The sequence below is a fragment of the Scomber scombrus genome, chromosome 15 (assembly GCF_963691925.1).
Source record: "Scomber scombrus chromosome 15, fScoSco1.1, whole genome shotgun sequence".
In the NCBI taxonomy this organism is placed as follows: Eukaryota; Metazoa; Chordata; class Actinopteri; order Scombriformes; family Scombridae; genus Scomber; species Scomber scombrus.
Window position 1 is genome coordinate 17,729,399 of NC_084984.1, and position 18,785 is coordinate 17,748,183.

The window sequence follows — 18,785 nt, forward strand, 5'->3', positions numbered from 1 at the left end:
AATTGATGAGCTAATTCATCTGCTATCACGGTGACTCTCTTCTTTTCTGTGTCCAGCTGTGAAGGAGGCAGCTGTCCAGAGGAGACACAATCTCTACAGGGACAGCATAATTTTGACAAACAGTGACCCCAACCTGCACCTGCTCGGAGAATCCCCCTCGGTGGACTGGGCCACCAAATTTGGAGGCGATGAGCCAGAGGTTTCACTCGGTGGCGGTATTGAAGGAGGAGGTTCTGGGAGAAGACGCAGGCAGATCGTGTCCATGATCCAGCTGGAAGGGCTGCCTCTGGCCTATGAGTCCTGTCTAGAAGTTCCAGGAGTGGAGCTTATCCCCGAGGAGGAGGATGCCGAGGTGTCTGAGAGCAAGGAGGAGGAAGAAGAGCATGAGGAGGACCCAGGCCTGCCTGAGGATCCTAAGTCTCCTGATAGCATAAATGAAATCAGGGACCTGATCAATCCGGTGGTGGAAATGATGATTCCAGTGCCAAAGGAGAACCAGAGCGACACGACTAACGGGATGGAGCCGACCAACGCCACCGTCGTCGTGGAGGATGGGGTTCAGGAGGATGTGTCACATGTCACCACACTGGTGGAGGACGTCCCCAGGAAATCTCCAAAGAGCAAGACGTCCCCGCAGACAATCCTCCGGCAGCTGGTAGGAAGCAAGAAGCAGGAAGATGATAAGGAGCATCAGGAGGAAGCAGCAATTCAGAATGGCATCAAGGAAATGAAGATAACGGAACAGGAAGGTGATAGGGAACGGATTGCTGAGGTTTGTGCTGCAGTGTCAGATTCTGAGTCATCACCACAGCCACCACTGGCTACAGACTCCCACCCGCACGATGACAGTGGCTTCCAGTCACCGTCCAATGAGGGGCTGGATGAAGGTAAGCCTCAGCCTGTCACAAATGGTCTGAACGGAGAGGACAAAATCATCGACCCTGTAGAGGTGGAGGTGCTTTTAGCGTGAGGAGACAATTATCTGCACATGCACTCAGAGAGAAAACAGCAGTGTGCATCACGTGACGGGAGAGAGTTGAAATCAATGAGGATTGTATTTAAAGGATTCATTTGAACTGTTGCCTTCTCTTTATTGTTGTTGATATTGCGCACTATACAACCAGTTCTTCCATCCTCTCTTAGACTTCTTTGGTGATTGGTTCTTCTCTATGCAGCTTAACGTCTGTCAATGCAAGTTTTCTTCATATATTTTGTATGACACTGAATTCAACATGCAGTACATCTTTTGACTGGTACTGTATCTGATTTACATGAACCAGAAGGGATCTTTAAATAAGATAGGAACTAAATTTAAGTTATTATTTAATTTAATGTTGTTAACACAACAGGAAATCGGGCCAATGTTTTTTTCTCAACATCTCTCACATTTAAATTCGGCATAATGAAGGTGAGTGGATCCCCCTTATAGTCATAGCCTCTACTTCACAGCAGGGGGTGCTATATCAGCCTTCAGTTGTGTCTGGATTCACGTTTGTATTTTAACTTTACACTTTTCGAGTACTGATCTTTATTTTTGTAAAATGTATGTTTTTAAATATGCAATTTATTTACTTTGTGAGCATTTCTTACAGTAGCTAATGGCCTTAATGTTTCAACATATTTCAGTGCGAATTGTAAAGGAAAAAAGTAAGAAGTTCTTGTTTTACATCTGTGGGGGAAAACAAACAAAATGTCTTGTTTTTGCCTATGTCTGCAGAGGACAAACGATACAGTAAGTAATGGTTCTTTAACTCGTAGGATTCTAATGAACCTTTAATCAGAGGAAGCCCTCTTCATAATTAGAGATTTTTTTAATGGTGGCTTCTGATGACGTTTAAATATCACAGATTTTTTTCTTTAGCTTCATTGTAAGTACATTAAACAGACATGACAGTGTCTAGTTAACATGTTTATTTATTAATGTAACTGTTCTAATCTGGGTTAAAGGGTAAATTCGCCCAAATCACTAAGACATCTAAGTATATGTTCTAATACTCATCCTTGTGAAGACATTTGTTAATATCTTCGTCATTAAGGGGACACAAATGTCCCTTGCATCCAGGAAATATAAACTGTTAATGTTACTTTAATTCCTGAAATACATCAGTCTATAACGCTCTGTTGGGAAAACCCACAATCTTTGGTGACGCTTTATTTTATGTGTCTGTATAGTTTCCTAGGAAGTTTTCTGGAGAGAAGTATGTGTATGTAAGTTGTTGCTAAGTATAAGGAAAGTGAAAGGAGAAAAAAAAGAATGACAAAAGCAATGATCTGATACAGATATTTGAGTTTGAGTAGTTCAGTTGCATTAATAAACATACAGGTGTTTTCCTTTAAAGGAATGCTTCATATTGTACGCTTGGCTGTTGACAAATGTAGCATTTAGCATGTTCAGCAGAAATGCCTTCTACTAACTGTATTACGCTAGCAATTAAATTGAATTACTATACAAGTTATAATATAAGTTTACCACCACACTGTTAGGTCAAGTTAGTTTTATTTATATATCCCAAAATCAGAAGTCACAAATTTACCTAAAAGCTTTATAATCTGTACAACAGACAGCATCGTAGATCCTTAGACCTTCACTTCAGATAACACCGAATGACGTCAGCATGCATTATGCTCACAATTACATTGCTTACATACTGATGCTAAGCAGGTATAATGATTACCATGTTAACCCTCTAAGTTTAGTGTGTTTGCATGCTAACATATGCTAATGAATGCTTAACACAAAGTACAGCTGAGGCTAAGTAACTCTGAGAGTATTCGACAAGTTAAAATGTAGACCAGATGGTGTTGTTAAATGAAAAGTTAGGGGATCGCCAAAGTGATTACAAAGGATGAACAAAGTCACTACTCACGAATTTCACTGCAACCAATCTTAGCTGTTGAGATATCGTAGTCTGGACCAAAGCCAACCAGCTGACTGACGGATATATTGACTGGCATTACAATCCATTGAGCCACTCTGCTAGCATGGCTTAAAAAAAGGATCTCTCCCTCCAAAACAGACATGAAATACAATAGGTGTTGTATATGCAGAGAACATAGAGGTAACTGTCTTCCATTTACAGTATGGAGAGAGAGAGGACAATTTTAGGTAAACAAATGTACATTTTTTATGTCTCCCAATTATTGTGCCAAATGTCCTCTCTAGGAACCTTCCTGTGACTTTGAAGTTACTACTCAGTTTTTTCTAGGAAATTATATGAAATTTCATAACTTGTAAATTAAAGTGCTACTCCGTGTTTTTAATGGGTGACTTATTTTAACTTCTGTATCAGCTGTTGTCAACAGAACAAGTTGGAACTTAATGCTGAGAATCCCCTCATTTTTATGAGTCAGTCTCCTGTTGTGAAATCACCTATTGCCGCTGTATGAAAGGCACATTTGATTCATCTGTTATGTCTGTTGCCTTTAGAGCTATTCCTAAGAACCATTGCTTTTAATCGAGGACCACTGTCACCTTCTCCTGTTTATTTATTATAAAACCTCTCTGGTTGTCAGCAGCTCTCTTTGACTTGTATTTTTAGTAGTTTTATTGTCCTGAAATATATTTTAAAAATATATGGATGAATAAAAAATATTTCATCAACTATTCTTTATTATTGTCATCAAAGTCTTTCAAGATTTGACAGAAAACCATCACTGAGAAAATTACACATATATTTTTAATATTGTTTAGTTTTTTTATAGTCAGAATCAATTAAAAAAATAGTAGTTTTAAATCCTCACAAAACACATTTGAAAACTCAGTTTCAAGGCACTCAAACTTTTCTTCTTCTTTGTAGGTTTGTGGTTTGTAAATGATTGCCACAGAACCACATGAACCACATTCACCCTCCTCTGATGGGCGTATGAGAATGACTGGTCAGTTAGTTGACACATCAGCTGGGTTTACAAGCACAAATCATATGATTGAGTCAGTTCCTCAAACCGTCTTATGACCTCTGACTGTAAATCTCTAAAGTGCTGTTCTGCTTTAAAGTTTCACTTCATAACACTGCAATTACACAGACAATTTAATAAGTTTCAGCAACATTGTCAGAGATATCCTTTTTCTATCTTTGAATCACCTGTAGTGTCATACCTCCTAAAAATACAGTGAGCTGTTAGTAGCTATAAACGTCTGTCAGTATTGACCACAAAAACATGAAATCACTATCAGAATATTCCCCAAACTACAGACAACTACTTAATCCATCTCTTAGCTCTACTGGTATGGATGTTTCACCTCTTCAAATCTAATCTAGACAGTTTTGGGATAAATAATAGAAAGGTTAAGAGTTACAGGCAGGCATTCCTCTGCTCCCATTTTTCACAAGCATTACTCACTTGTTTGGGTTTAACACAGAAGAATCAGCTAGTGGTAATAATGAAATCATACGCGTCCCTTTGGTCAAGGCCTTGTGTCTTTGTATTTCCAGAGATTAAAGTGTGTGAAATCTAAAAAACCTGAGTCCCAAACTGAGAAATCAGAGATTGAAGACTGAAACAGGTGATGATTTTTTTGCATGAAAATGTCAGCTTCCACATCCTGATGAGTTTTGTGCATTAGCGTAGAATAGAGGGAGTTCACCCTTTCATGCTCCAACAGTAATTCCCAAATATTAACTGTAGCTATAGTCCCTCAAGTAGTTTTCCATTTAGATTCCAGGGTACGCGATCCTTCTATATCAAGAGACCAAAAACCAGCCGCCTTTGATCTCTGTCCATGCCGTCACATCTGACCCAGCAGAGGGAAAGAGATGAAATAACCGAGGACGGAGCCCACAATGACCCCGAGGAAGATCCACGTGTTGTAGGACATGACGCACAGCATCAGCATGTAGCCCAGAGACACCTGCAGCATGTGGAGCACCGTCTGGACACCGTGCAGCAACCAGCTGAGGATGAAAAACCATAGAAATTCAATAGTTAAATACCATCAAGATGAGAAGATCACACAGCTCAAATAATTTATACTAATCTTAATGCTGTACATTCAGTCTGTCAAGGTGTTTGAGATGTTACATTTTGCCTGTGTAACAAACTGTTTTGGGTTATCAATTATTGTCAGAATAGGTGACAACAGATAGCGGGGTCAATGTGCATTGTAACTCGTGCACAGATGCACAGAATCAAAAAGAAAACAATAAACAACCAATAGAAAGCCCAGAAAATAATCAGAAATCTCACACTCTACATGTTTGATTGATTGACCACCAAACTGCTTAATACGGTTCCAAAAAGCTCAAAGAATTCAACTCTTTAAAGGATTTTGGGTGGATTTTTCCATTTGAATCTGCTTTCAAAGACCCTGACCTATTCCTGGTGCTGGGAGCTGGACTTGGTGAATCTATGGGGGTCAGTGAGGATTCGGAGGGGCTGCTCTCTAGCACGGAGCTGCTTTCGGTGCGGTGGGACTGGGTGATGGCGTACGACGACTGCGGCTCAGCCAGCTTGGAGTGACAGCTCAACCACACCCTCCACACTTTGAGCAACTCGTAGAAGACTGTCAACAGCAACACCACGAACACTGACAGCACCATACCTGCAGACACAGAAACAACATAAACACTATTAATTTATTAAAAGTGTTTAACATTTACATACTGTTCATATTCTTACTCATTAAGTAGTCTCTGCACCAATTCACTTTCATAAATTCCCCATCAGTTATTAACAAATGTTTGACTTATCTTCATATTATGTATGGTATGTATTAACCAGATGAACTGGTTCTTACTACCAGGAAAGATATCATAGTGTATTGCTTCCCTGAAGTGAAGGTGCTGTTCTTTACCTGCAGGCCCGTGCACATCCCAGAAGTCAAACAGCAGCGTAACACTACTCGACACCCCAAAGGTCATCTGAAAGACAAACAGGAGACAACTTAAAACCTCTCAACTTCTTTGTGCTGTTCACTGCCTGACTGCCGGTCTTCCAAGCAGACTGTAATTTAGTCTAAAAAATAAAGAACAAAGGTGCCTTTCCAATTGGGGGAAACATAATTAATGCAGGACCAGGTGTTACAACAGCGCTGACATCATCCTCCCTCCCCTTTAAGATCAGTCATCCAAGACTGAGGACTTACTGCACTGCTCTTTGATCAGTCCTCTCCTTCATTTTCTGGTGCGGTGACTCCAAACGTAAGAACAAGTAACATGAGCAGAATGGGTAAAAGAAAAGATAGACATAATATTCTGTGGAACTTGTGGGGGATTTTTTTTGACTGAAGAAAACTAAGCAATCCTGGAAGAAGAGGTGTTTCATTTCTTCTGTTCTCAGTTTTATTTTAGGAATCATTACTATTTGCGTGCCGGACAAAAGCTCCTTAGTTCCATGTATAATTTTTGGATTCCTTCAAATTGAAAAATTCTCCGTTCCAAACTAAATATCTGTTCAGCTGATCTTAAATACGACCGCAGCATTGTCCCCACAAAAGCACACTGTGTTCTGTGCTGCTGGTGTCGATGTGTGACTGACAGAGGAATGTACTGTTTATGTGTATGTGTGTCCCAGCTCCTGCCAGGCTGGCTCTCAGTCCACTTCCCTGTTAATTCACCGTTCGCCCTTGCACGAGTGCAGATCGCAGAATAATTATACATAGACAATCGTCTATCCTTTATCAGGCCAAACAGTCTAGTTCCAGGTTCTCAAATATGAGGATTTACTGATTCTCTCTGTTTTATAGGATAATAAATGTATATTTTGGTGTTCTGCGCTGCTGCCTGGATAAAAAAAGCAATGTGAGGGCATCAATTTAGGATTTGGAAGAATGTGAAAGGCATTTCTCTCAACTGTCTACTGACATTTTCTAATAAAGAAACTATGCTGCAGCTCTAGTTTATGGGATGCCACTGTGTAGTCCTTCTCCATCATAGGAAACTAAAAGCTTGAGACGTCTTCGTACTGTACGAGTCTGATACATAGGGCTGGAAATAACGCTGATTTTATTATTATTAAATCATCAATTCCTCTGTCAATTGTTTTCGTTATTAATCAATTAGTCGTTTGGTCTGTAAAATGTCAAAATGTTGATCACTGTTTTCCCAAAGCCAAAGATACAACTTCAAATGTCTCATTTTGAAATATATTCAGTTTACTATCATAGAAACCAGAAAATATTCATATTTAAGGAACTGGAACAAGAAGATGTGGACATTGTTTTCTCAAAAAAAAAAAAAAGGCTCAAAACAATAAATGAATCATCAAAAGAGTTGGTAATTAAAGTATTTTGACTGACTAATCGTTGCGGCTCTACTGAGGTGTAGAACACACAACAGGTTCTTTGACTATCACATCTCATATTTCCTGTCACTCTTCATTGTCCACCTGCCTAATTAAACACCAAATTAAAAGTCAAAGAAAGGACAACTTAGCTTTTACCGTCTTAGGTTCATTTCTACCAGTCATAGTGATTCAGTAACTTGCTTACGGAGTTAAATGCTGATGTGTGAACACGCTGACATCATTACAACAGTCCAATGGGGCAAGAAACATGAACACTGGGTAATAATTCTACAATTCACCTTTGTTTTCTCTTACAAATATGTTTATCTAACAGCTGGGTTCGGTTACAACCCGTCTCATCTGACTGTGTGTGGTTTACGCCCTGTTGGGTTTCATTTCAGGATGTCACCATGTTCCCACATCTCAGCAATAACCTGGGAAGTAAAATGCCCTACAAAAATAAGATCCTATATCTGGCTCGTCAAGTTAACCTTTTAATTAAAAAATGTGTCAGCTGGAAAAGAAGAAAATCTGTTTCTGCTGGAAAGTGAAAGATAATAACTTAATGCCACTTTTAGTTTTACCCACTTCATTAAAATCCCATTCTTTAGATGTCAAATGTGCAGACGCTTCTTTTACTGCAAGACACACGTGAACAATTTTAACATTGAAAAAAACGGTACAAGGTCAAAGCGAAATGATCTAGTGATCAAGAGGACGGGAGCGTTTGAGACAGAGAAAGTCAAATACTGACAATTTGAGTCAACAATGTCATTCAAGGCCATGCAGGGTGATGATTGTGAGCTTATCTTTAAAGCTGCTAGAGAAAACTAGATACATGTTTGCCAGGTGAACGCTGGGCCTGCAAACCACGAGTGCAGTGCTTCTACTACAAACACCCTCAGTACACTCTGCAGCTTGTATCTGTGTTTATACATGTTTCAGGTCGCGTCACCAAGCATTCTGCAAGCATGTTTTACATGTCTTTGGCTGCCGTTTCTGTCAGTAACAAAAGTGAAAAGGATTTTGCAGAAGCTATAAAATATTGATGAAACATTGTTTGTTTTTGGCTTCTCAATTCAATGCAGGTTTGCTCCTGTATACTAAACATTTATGGCTGCCTGAACAGAAGAAGTAACATGTTAAAAAAGCTAATATTAACCTTGAAAAAGGCCAGAAAAAATCATGTGAAGTATATGTGGTATAAATTGATTACATGTAGCACAGGGCAATCCCTCTATATAAAGTATATGGACTTCTAATGCAATCAAATCATGATATGATCCTAACATGTTATTGTTTTTACAAAATTATGTTGTCCCAATTAAAGGGCCAGTGCAAATATATGCACTATGAGAGTAAAATGCGATTGGAAAACATTGCTCAGGCCTAGTTAAATAGGCACAAAGCCTTTTGGTTTTATAATTACGCTTTTCAAGCTGTGACAGGTACAGTCGTATGCAAAAGTTTGGGCACCAAACCAAGAATTTAGTCTCAGATTCTTTTTACAAGGTCTCAAACCTTAATCAGCTTGTTAGGCCTGAGGCTTGTCAACAATTGTCATTAGAATATGCCAGCTGGTTCCAGTTTCAAAGCTTCACCAATAATCTGACTCTTTAAATCATGTGTGAGCACTGGGTTCCTCTAAGCAGCTGTGTAAGCCTACAAATGAAAGTTATTGATCCACACTAAACAGGGGAAGGCAACAAGAAGGTAGCAAAGTGTTGTCAGCTTGCTGTTTCCACAGTGTGACTAAGAGATAACAATTTAGGTAGGCTTTGGAGGTCAAGATGACATCTGCAAGACCAAGAAAACTCTTCAGAACTGTTCATAAGCGAAGCCCCTGTTTGACTGCAAAAAAAGATGCAGGAAGACTCAGGAGTGGTGGTGCATGCTTGCACAAACTAGACCTACGGGAAGTGTCAGTAGATGAAAACCTTCACTGCTACTTCATCATAAAATCCAAAGTCAGAAGAATGCAATGAATGCAACCTACAGAAGCCTGATGCAATTTGGAGACGTGTACTTTGCACTGATGAAGTCAAGATAGAACTGTTTGGCGACAATCAGCTAATGTGTGTTGCAGAAAAAATGGGCAACATTTCATGAAAAGAACATATTGCCAGTTGTTAAGTAGAGCGGTCGATCTCTCATCTATTGTGGCACAGGAAACACATGGAGCGAAGAATGGCTTCCACTAAATACCCATAAATTGTGGAAGCAGACATCCTGCTGTCTATGAAAGAAAAAATAAGCTGAAGCTGAAAAGAAAAATGGGACAGGATGATGATCTTAAACATACCTCCAAATCCACCATAGACTACCTCAAGAGACGCAAGCTGAAGGTTTGGAGTGGCCCTTACAATCCCCTGATTTAAACATAACTGAAAATCTGAGGGTTAATCATAAAACAGCTGTGCATGAATGACAGTTCACGAATACTGCAGAGCTAGAAGACTTTTGAAAAGGAAGAATGGGAGAAAAGTCCCAAATACAAGAACTGAAAGACTTTTAGCTGGCTACAAAAAGCGTTTGACAGCTGTTGTTTAATTTGTGTTCAGTTTTGAGATAAAAAGGTAATTATGCATTCATGTTTGAAAATAGTGTTGTTTGTTTCCATATCCTAAAGAGACTGTGTTACATCTTAAAGAGTCTGTGTTACAATTTTTTCAATTAAATAAATAACCTGAATGTTATTTGTCAAGGGGCCAAACTTTTGCATACAAACATACTCAATGGGTTAGTTAGTGTTAACCAGTCCAACATAGGTGCAGTGTTTGTTTGTGTATAATATTAATATTAGTCTATTATGGTCAAAACAGCAGTTCTCAGTCATTAATGGTCTCCTCGCTTGTTTTTCCACGCACACCGATTTAACGTTACTCAACGCCACACTTTAACAGGCTGAGATATATCAAATGCAGAGCAACTTATTCAACACACACATTGTGATAGAGTGCAAACACACTACTCACGGACATCATCTTGAACTTGGAGGCAAACACGATAGTTTCACTGGTTACTGACTCCGTTTCTCCATCATGGGCGGCTCACAGCCGGGCTAACTTGCAGTTGCCGTTACGGTGCAGTGAAGTGCGAGTCATTTCTCGACACTGTACCACATTATTAGTCGCAGCTGACCCAGCGACTCTCACTGTAGCGGAATGACGCCGCCACAGATGGCTGACGGTTAGTGCAGTTTTTCAGCAGCTGCGAATAAAGTCGAAATAGTGATTTAAATCTTATTCCAGTCGTCCGGAAAACCAAATGTCACCGTCCACACAGAGTGGAATGCGTGTAGCAAAGTCTAACTGATAAACATTAGCATTAAAATCAATTGTTGGCTAACTTTAGCTGATGAATGTAGCCTTTTTATATATTCGCTGCCACGCATGCGCACAAGACACCGCTTTGTTTACTCGGTCTCGCGTCACGTGACAGACGGAGATAGCCGAGGGCAGAGCTCTGGCCGAGGGGCACTCGTGAAGTTCCGGCCTCTATCATTGCAACTCTTATTGTTACTCTCTGTAAGAAATGTTTAGTCAAGCTACAAAACAACAATAAATGAAATGATAATCTTTACAATACAATTACAAATACAAATTATGTTGTTACCTCACCTTATGTCCTACAAAGGATTTAAACTGCAAAAATATTAATTATAGGCCTATTTCACAGCAGACAATTTGAGTGGTCACAGTAGGAAAAGCACAGAGGCAATTAATAACATTAACGGCTCCATTCTAGTGAAGTGGCCCAGTAAGCCATGACAGTGTGACAGTGAACCAACATGCACAATAGATCCTGAAACTGAAGCAGATAATGGGATATAGCGATCATTAATGTTATTATTTACACTTATACTTTTTCCCTCCTCTTACACATCATCATGTCTTCTGTGAAAAAGGTCCTCTCACTGTTTAATGCTAAGTACAATCTCTCAATATATTCACCCCTCCCTCTTCGATTTGAAGATTCTTCCAGTTGAAAACATATATTCCAGAAATTATAGAATATTTAATTAATCACTTTCATGAAACTAAATATACATGGTTGCCATGATGCTCTCGGTTTCTGCACATTCCCATTTCAGAAATACAAAGCTGACTGCACAAAAACACCAAAACACATGTCTGATCATTTTATTGTTATACTATATAGTACAACTTTGATTCTGCGCTGTAGGTTGAAATATTACATTTACTGATTGAGGTGCTACTATTAGTATCTGCATACTGCACCTGTAAACAGTTTACAAGTAGAAAAATACAAAACCAGACGCCACTCATCAATGTGTGAGGGAGAAATAATGAAAAAAAGAGCACAAAACAAGTGGGGCTTCATAAAGCTATAGTACCTTTTGGTGAAAAGGAGTTTAACAGAATCAGGAACAATAAAGGCAGCGTGAAATGACTTCAGGGAACCAAGCTGCTGCTACTGCTGCTGCTGCTGCTGCAGCCTTCTTGGTGGTGACAGGAATTGCACATATTTTCTAAAACAATAAAAATTTTAAAACAGGTCCAAACAGTCCTTGCTGTTTAAAAGCTACATTTGTATACATCAAGTGCACTTGGCACAGTCCACAGGACACAAAACAGAGAGAGGTTCATGAGCACATCCTCCATGACGAAAAAGAAAGGTCCATCGCAGGCTTCTGTAAGGGGGCGGCGGGAATCCAGATTGTTTAAGGCATGCATTCACATTAAAGTAGAGCCAGGATATTGTAGTTAGGGTGACTGTCAGAGTCCTAACAGTAAATTCAGTTTGTGTGTGGAAATATCAGCTGATGTGTCTCATAAAACGACAAATTCTGGAAAGCATATTGCAAGATTGTCTGCCAGAAGCCAAAACCAGCGCTGTATTTCCCCCCCTCCCCTAAATTCACAGGATTAAAAGTTAACTAGACTTGGTAAAATAAGACAATAACATCAATAGCGACACAAACATTCAGTACTGCAGATCCTCAGTTTCAAATGAATATGTGCTGATGCTTTTACAGCACAGGAGGGCTGAGTGATATGGTAAAAATCATTATCGTAAATTGACTTTTTTTTCCTTTTACCATAATATGACACATATATGCAAAATCATATGTAAAATAACCAAATTGGTTAGCCAAAACTTTAGGATCTAATTTAGTTTTAAATTGCAATTTGCTCACATAACACAAGTGTCATTCAGTTGAATGTTTTATCACCCAGCGCTTGTTTTTGTTTTTTTGACTGGAAACAGATTGGAGGTGACTTTATCTGGTCCAAGTAAGCAGAAAGAACAGACAGCTATATTTTACAGACACACACTCATACACACGATATGTACAGTAGATGCTCACACTCATAGAAACCGACGCACTCAAATTGTCAAAAGTGCTGTGTTGTGCACGTGTGTTCATCATGCGCACCGAATGAAATTTCTAAAGATTCTCATCTCTCTAATGTAACAATAAAGAAAGTTAAGGCAACAAAGAGGAGAAAAACAACAACAAACAATCTCATCCAGACAGAGACTGAAAAGATGTGATGCCACACACACAAAAAGAATATCAATTTCTGCTCAACAAAAAAAATCACAGAAAAATAAGATCTAAGTTTACACCGCAGACCTTTGTTGGTGCATCGCAGAATGAATGACTCAGTTATAGCAGTTTGCATTGGTGATAATATCCAGCCCTAGGTGCAGGTTGAGCTACAGCTTAAACCAGTACTGACCACAAGATGGCAGAGACAGACAGTGTCAGTACTGAAGTCTACAGGTCCAGCTGCAGCAAAAATGAGTCTCATCTGATTCTGCAGACAAACTATCCCCTGAATACAAAACTGGTGTTAAAGCAAAACCGTTTTTTATGAGCCAACACAGGGTGGCGGTACACAGATTCAATGCATGTTTATATTTTTGTGTCATGTGTTCAATTTTAGTTAATCAACATAAATTATGACAAAAATACTTGTGTATATATATAGGCCTATGTAATATTCCAATTGGTTTCTTCATGTCAATTAAAACATAGAAATAAACAGAAAAGTTTGTATTGTATTTTGTGTTTGCTGCTGCTTGTGTTTCAAGTTACACAACTGAGAGGTTTCCTTTAGACACAATCTTTATCTTTAAAGTACAAATGAAACAATTATTTAATTAGTTGATAAAAAAAAAACAAATTAATCAGCTGTTAAGTAACTATTCAAAATAGTTTTGAGTCATTTTTTAACAGAAAATGACAAAGTTTTCTGTTTCCAGCAACATTTTAGGTCGCATCTTGGGTTTTGGGAAACAATGATTAAAATTTGTCATCATTTCTGACATCTTATAGACCAAAGAACTAATCTATTAATCAAGAAAATATTCGATAGATGAATCGATGAAGAAAATAATTGTTAGTTGCAGCTTGACTTTAAAGCCCCTTTGTGTTTGGAGATTTCCAGTACACTGTAGAAGCAGTGCCTCATATTTCTTCAAACAAAGACTTAAACCATCAGAATAATTTTAGAGATGCTAAAGTCAGAGAAAAATCCTCCAAGGGGCCTAAAGGGATTTTAAGTAGTTTTACAGACAGACTACGACCTGTGGCTCTAAGTGCACCTCTTGAAATCCAGAATGAAGACAACTCATCCACACCGATGACGAGGACAAACTGAGACACAAACAGACAGGACCACGATGACAAGTGCACATTTGGAACAGCGCTACAAAAAAAGGCCAAGGTTTGGTCTTTTCAAACGTGACCCTCCCTAGACCCAAAAGATGTTCAAAGCATCATATATGCAACAATTCATGGAAAAATGAGGATTTTACCCTGCTCCAATGGGGTCCAACAAATCACTGAATATTCTAAATGTGATAATCCAAAATGCTTCTTTTAGGCACAGTGATGTTCACCCGCTCTGTCTGACACTGCCTGGTGGGATATGAGGTGAAATTAAAATTCTTATATTCGATATAAGATATGATCCCTTTTCTACTTATAGAGGACAAATAACAATCTTTGAGGAGATGGAGTGTTGGAGTTTTCTTCCACACTCTTTCACCCAGCGTCTCTCCATCCTGATTTGTCCAGAGGCAAGTGCAGACAGTTGTGGGTGGGATTAGACCATGATGGTTCATCACTTTCTCTACTGTCTGCTGCTGTTGAAACTGGAGTTGGCGCTACTGCAGCTTTCCTCATAAGTGGGTGGGGGCTCTGTAACACACAGGCAAAAAAAGGAGTCAGTAATACAGTATCTGTAGGTCAGCAAATGTTGTCATTCTTTCGTCAGTCTATATGAAAATGTGAAGCATGTTTCTGTCCATATTCTAGCATAAAGGAAAATCTACTCTTATACTCTAGGTTGACTTTGATTTATAAAAAGGAAAATGCATACAGACCTGCATTTGTACTGTGTTATAAATCTTACTGTCATTTTTTGGGGTACGCCCTTTCTGTCTTTTGTGCACATGTAATTGAATTTGCATTCGTTTGAATTTTAAAAGTAGTTGTCTTCCCTAACTAGCCTCAGAGGCATTTAACAGCTCTTAACATACCAAAATGTTTAAAACATTACAAAACATAACTGGAGCTCCAAGATCTCAATTTTACATCATCTGTAAACAGAACTGTAATTTCAGCTGTGAGCCATTTTGGGGACATTAGCAATAAAACAATGTTGTGCTTGTAACAAGTCAAAGTGCAACCTGAAACTATTTACAGATACCTGGTTGTTTTCCAGGACATTCTGGCCAATTTTGGCCTTGTCAGGACATTTCTATGATTAGAAAGTTGTATTACAGAGTTTTCATGAATGCGTGGGAGCACATACAGGTTTTGTCTGTGTTAAAAGGGACATAACTTTGCATCTACAGCTCCGTGATTTGAGCAAGGTGATTGTAAGATTACTTCTGTGTTTGTCTTATTAAGGTGTATCAATAGGAATGAAATGCTGACTGAACATCAGGTTTATCTGGTTTTAGAGAGAACTTGTTGCTCGATTTGACTCTGGTGAAAAATATTTACTTAAACTGACATTGTGTACTCAATGTCCCAGCATGCATCTGTGTATGTGTTTATCTGTGTGTTGTTGTGCAGGATGGTATGAAGATCTAACCGTGAGGGTAGTCCCAGCTGCTGTACTCTGGAGGGAGAATGAGAGAACAGGAAGTTGGGATAGGAGTGACATTTCCCTCTGTGAAAAAAGGTATGGTGGCCCCCGTGGACACACAGAACAGGGGAGCTGGCGCGTCGGGTCGTCTGTGGCCGGGTGGCAGCGCCGCACCGGGGGCGTGACTGAAGGCGCTCGGGGACATGGTGACCGGCTGACCTGAGGGATCCTGCTGTGAGTGACTCTTGGTGGGAATCTCCTCGCTGGCAACACCACCTGCACACAACCCCTCCTCCAGCTCCTCCTCCGCTGGCGGGGCGCTGGGTGTCACCCCTGCCGCGCCGGGTGCCATGCCTGCGCCGCAGTGGACCGGACTGGTGGGCACGGGCCTCGACGGAGACAAGTTCACAGCGATGTTCCCGATGTAGATGGGCAGAGTGACGATTGTGTCTGGAGATTTTAGTGACACCTGTAACACAAATACTGACATATTAACAGAGCACAGGCCTCAATCCCATTTTAAATTTATGTTTTAATATAATTAGGGGCCATTACCATCTTTTTTATTGTTTTTCCTTAAAAATTAACCATTTGCATAATAATTTCTTTATTTTTGCTTTTGCTATTTTAGCTATGAGAACCTAATCTCCTGTGAAGGACGTGGAAGTACTATTTTTGGATTCATGGGGAAATAAACTTTGGGTGGTAACTTGTTTAAAAAGATTGTATATACATGTACACCGCCCTGACACAATGGACATTCAATAGAGTCCTAAATATGGATTTCACAGCTGAAAAATAGATAAATAGTCCCCAACAAATGCACCATTTACTCCTGTTTAAGGAACATTTGCACAAAAAAGCCTAAAGTTTAAATAAATTATTTTGCCTTTTTTTCTTTTGAAAATTAAACTATAGATTTATAAACTTATTTAAATGAAAGTCACAAATCTGTAAAAAAAACAAAAAAAAAAACCTTATTGAAGATCTAAATCTTCAATAGTAACTAATAGGGGCTTTAGGATGACAGTCACAGACAGGGCATGAGCTTAAAACATACTGAGAGATGGACTAATGAATTAAGCACCAAGTATAGTCCATAAAATTCAATTTGCATAAAAAGGAGGAAAGAAAAATATAATGTGCTCTTTCTAGATACAAATGTGACTAAGGTGAATTGCCTGCTATAAACATTCATATTCATTGCCATCTGCTGCTGATTGAGCCTGCATTGAATTTAATAGTTTTATAGAGTAGTTATGACTTTTATGGCATTTGTTTTGCCTTTATTTGATAATTTTGTACATTATGCATCTTAACCAGAAGGACCTCAGGGCACCACTGTTGTTTTTTTTGTAGTTTAATGGTGCCCCCCCAAAAAAATAAAATTAAAAGATGATAAGTGTTTGCATTTACACAAATGCTGAACATCCTTAGCTTCTTCAACATTTACTTTTATAAATGTGATTGGAAAGCTGTCAAAAAAGGGAAAAAAGCAAGGCTGCAAAACAATTGATCCACAAGAAAAAACAGAAATAGCCAAGTAATAATCACTATATTTCAATAATATCAATTTACAAGAGTTTATAATAAGTGAGTGTCATTAATAATTCACTGGTTTCAGTAGCTAAAAAATATGGTTCTGTTGTAGCAGCTAAAAATCTATGCCACACAGGAACAACAAGTCTTGACATACACTCACTGGCCTCTTCATTAGGTACACCTGTGCAATCTAATGCAATCCAATAGACAGCTCTGCTATAGATTCTGCATTTATGAAGCTTATACATTTTCACTATTTCAGTATTATGTTTGTTATTGAGGTCACATAGTGGGTGATGGTGATGTACTAGGTTGTATTATATTGAATGGTGTTCCTAATATTTTGCCCACTCCATTAACATACATTAGGAGGGCAAAATATGAGGAACACCAGTCAATAAAATGCATCTCAGTACGCCACCACCACTTAGTACGACCTCAGTAACTCACTTTAAAACAGAAGAATTTATAGCAGAGCTGTTGTATTGGATTGAATTAGATTGCACAGGTGTACCTAATGAAGTGGCCCTTGACTGTATATCTATATGCTGAATTTATACAGGTACCAGCAGGAACAAATAAACAGGGACTTGTGTCCTTAAAGTACTCAAAGTAACAAACAATACAATAAAATACTATGAACCCTCGAAGTCCAGAGGATAAGTCCAATCGTGTTGTGACAACTTTTAAAGCTGTCATCATGTAGTGTTTGAAACACACACACACACACACACACACACACACACACACACACACACACACACACACACACACACACACACACACACACACACACACACACACACACACACACACACACACACACACACACACACACACACACACACACACACACACACACACACACACACACACACACACACACACACACACACACACACACACAGACCTGAATGAAATAGTCGATATCTATGAGGCCGCAGCAGGCCAGCGCTGACTGAGGAAGAGGAGGGACAATGATCTGCTCCCTCCACTCTGCGTGTTTTCCTGCTTTCACTCCAGCTCCCTCCACCTCCGCAATGGTCCGCAGGTCAAACAGAGGCCGCTTTGTCTTATAGGTCACTTTCTGGTATGAAGGGGAAAAAAAAGATACCCAGACATAAAAAGATCTGATAACGACTTCCAACCACTTCATCTACCTCTAGCTTATTGCGAGCTAAAAACGTTCTTTTGAAATGGATCAAGGAAAACTCTATTACTGTTATCTTGTGTTATAGAGATTTTATGTGCATCCACATGAAAGGATTACTTCTATGAATGGTTATGTTTGAAGCTCCGGAGTACCAGCGGAAATTTATGATACATCTCTAAAAGGTCAATACCCTCAAAAATGGAAATATCCAGGGGGCAGTGCACAGTCACTGCACTCATATTGGTATTTGGGAGCAGGCAAAAACTATGAAGATGCAGGCCTTTGTGTTGAAGAGGCTGGGTGATGTTTATGGCCCTCTGTTAAGTGTTGCGTTGCACATTTTCCACCTTATATTTTCTTTAGTTCTTTCCACTCATGCATTGTTCTCTGCATTTGCTCTGTACTCATCTGAAACCTTATAAAGCCTAAAGAGAAAAAGGTGCTAGAAAAACAATTATATTCAATATTCCAGCAGCTACCTGTATTAGACTGGCCAGCACACATCCCGTGTCCTTCCCAGACTTGTTGTGGATCTCGGTGGCCAACTTGATCACCTGGCCGGGGATGTAACCCCTGAGGTCGCTGCGAGCTTTCATCATCAGGGTCCCTGTCTTCACCAGGAGGTAGCTGAACTTCTTAGTGATCACAGCGTAGCTCGGATGCTGCAAGGGGGGACAGAGTCGCAGGGGTAAATTGCTTGTTTGTGCGCTGCCTCATTAGCTCTTTTCCTGCTTACTTCCAGAGTATCTGCAATCTCGGACAATCATGACAGGAAGAGAACGCGAACGTAAACAATGCAA

The 18,785-nt window shown here is 39.4% G+C and overlaps 3 protein-coding genes across 3 annotated transcripts in view; 1 reads left to right on the top strand and 2 right to left on the bottom strand.

Moving 5' to 3' along the window:
• niban2a (niban apoptosis regulator 2a) overlaps positions 1 to 1,118 on the top strand; it is a 29,015-nt gene extending 27,897 nt beyond the window's left edge. The window contains exon 14 of the mRNA XM_062434718.1: positions 57 to 1,118. Within this exon, the coding sequence (XP_062290702.1) occupies positions 57 to 970 (914 nt within the window). The 3' untranslated portion in view covers positions 971 to 1,118. The remainder of the gene's footprint in view (positions 1 to 56) is intronic.
• Positions 1,119 to 3,659: 2,541 nt separating this feature from the next.
• On the bottom strand, positions 3,660 to 10,589 carry slc31a2 (solute carrier family 31 member 2). Its single transcript, XM_062434920.1, has 4 exons — positions 10,197 to 10,589; positions 5,792 to 5,858; positions 5,311 to 5,539; positions 3,660 to 4,892 (listed from the first exon to the last, which is right to left on the bottom strand). Exons 1-4 carry the CDS (start codon positions 10,203 to 10,205, stop codon positions 4,727 to 4,729), a joined length of 471 nt encoding a protein of 156 aa, XP_062290904.1. The 5' UTR covers positions 10,206 to 10,589; the 3' UTR covers positions 3,660 to 4,726.
• Positions 10,590 to 11,362: 773 nt separating this feature from the next.
• The window catches only part of arrdc1b (arrestin domain containing 1b), a 41,712-nt gene continuing 34,289 nt past the window's right edge, over positions 11,363 to 18,785 (bottom strand). Inside the window, exons 5-8 of the mRNA XM_062435091.1 lie at positions 18,465 to 18,647; positions 17,743 to 17,919; positions 15,297 to 15,759; positions 11,363 to 14,395 (exon numbers count right to left, since the gene is read on the bottom strand). Coding sequence (XP_062291075.1) covers positions 14,328 to 14,395; positions 15,297 to 15,759; positions 17,743 to 17,919; positions 18,465 to 18,647 — 891 coding nt within the window. The 3' untranslated portion in view covers positions 11,363 to 14,327. The remainder of the gene's footprint in view (positions 14,396 to 15,296; positions 15,760 to 17,742; positions 17,920 to 18,464; positions 18,648 to 18,785) is intronic.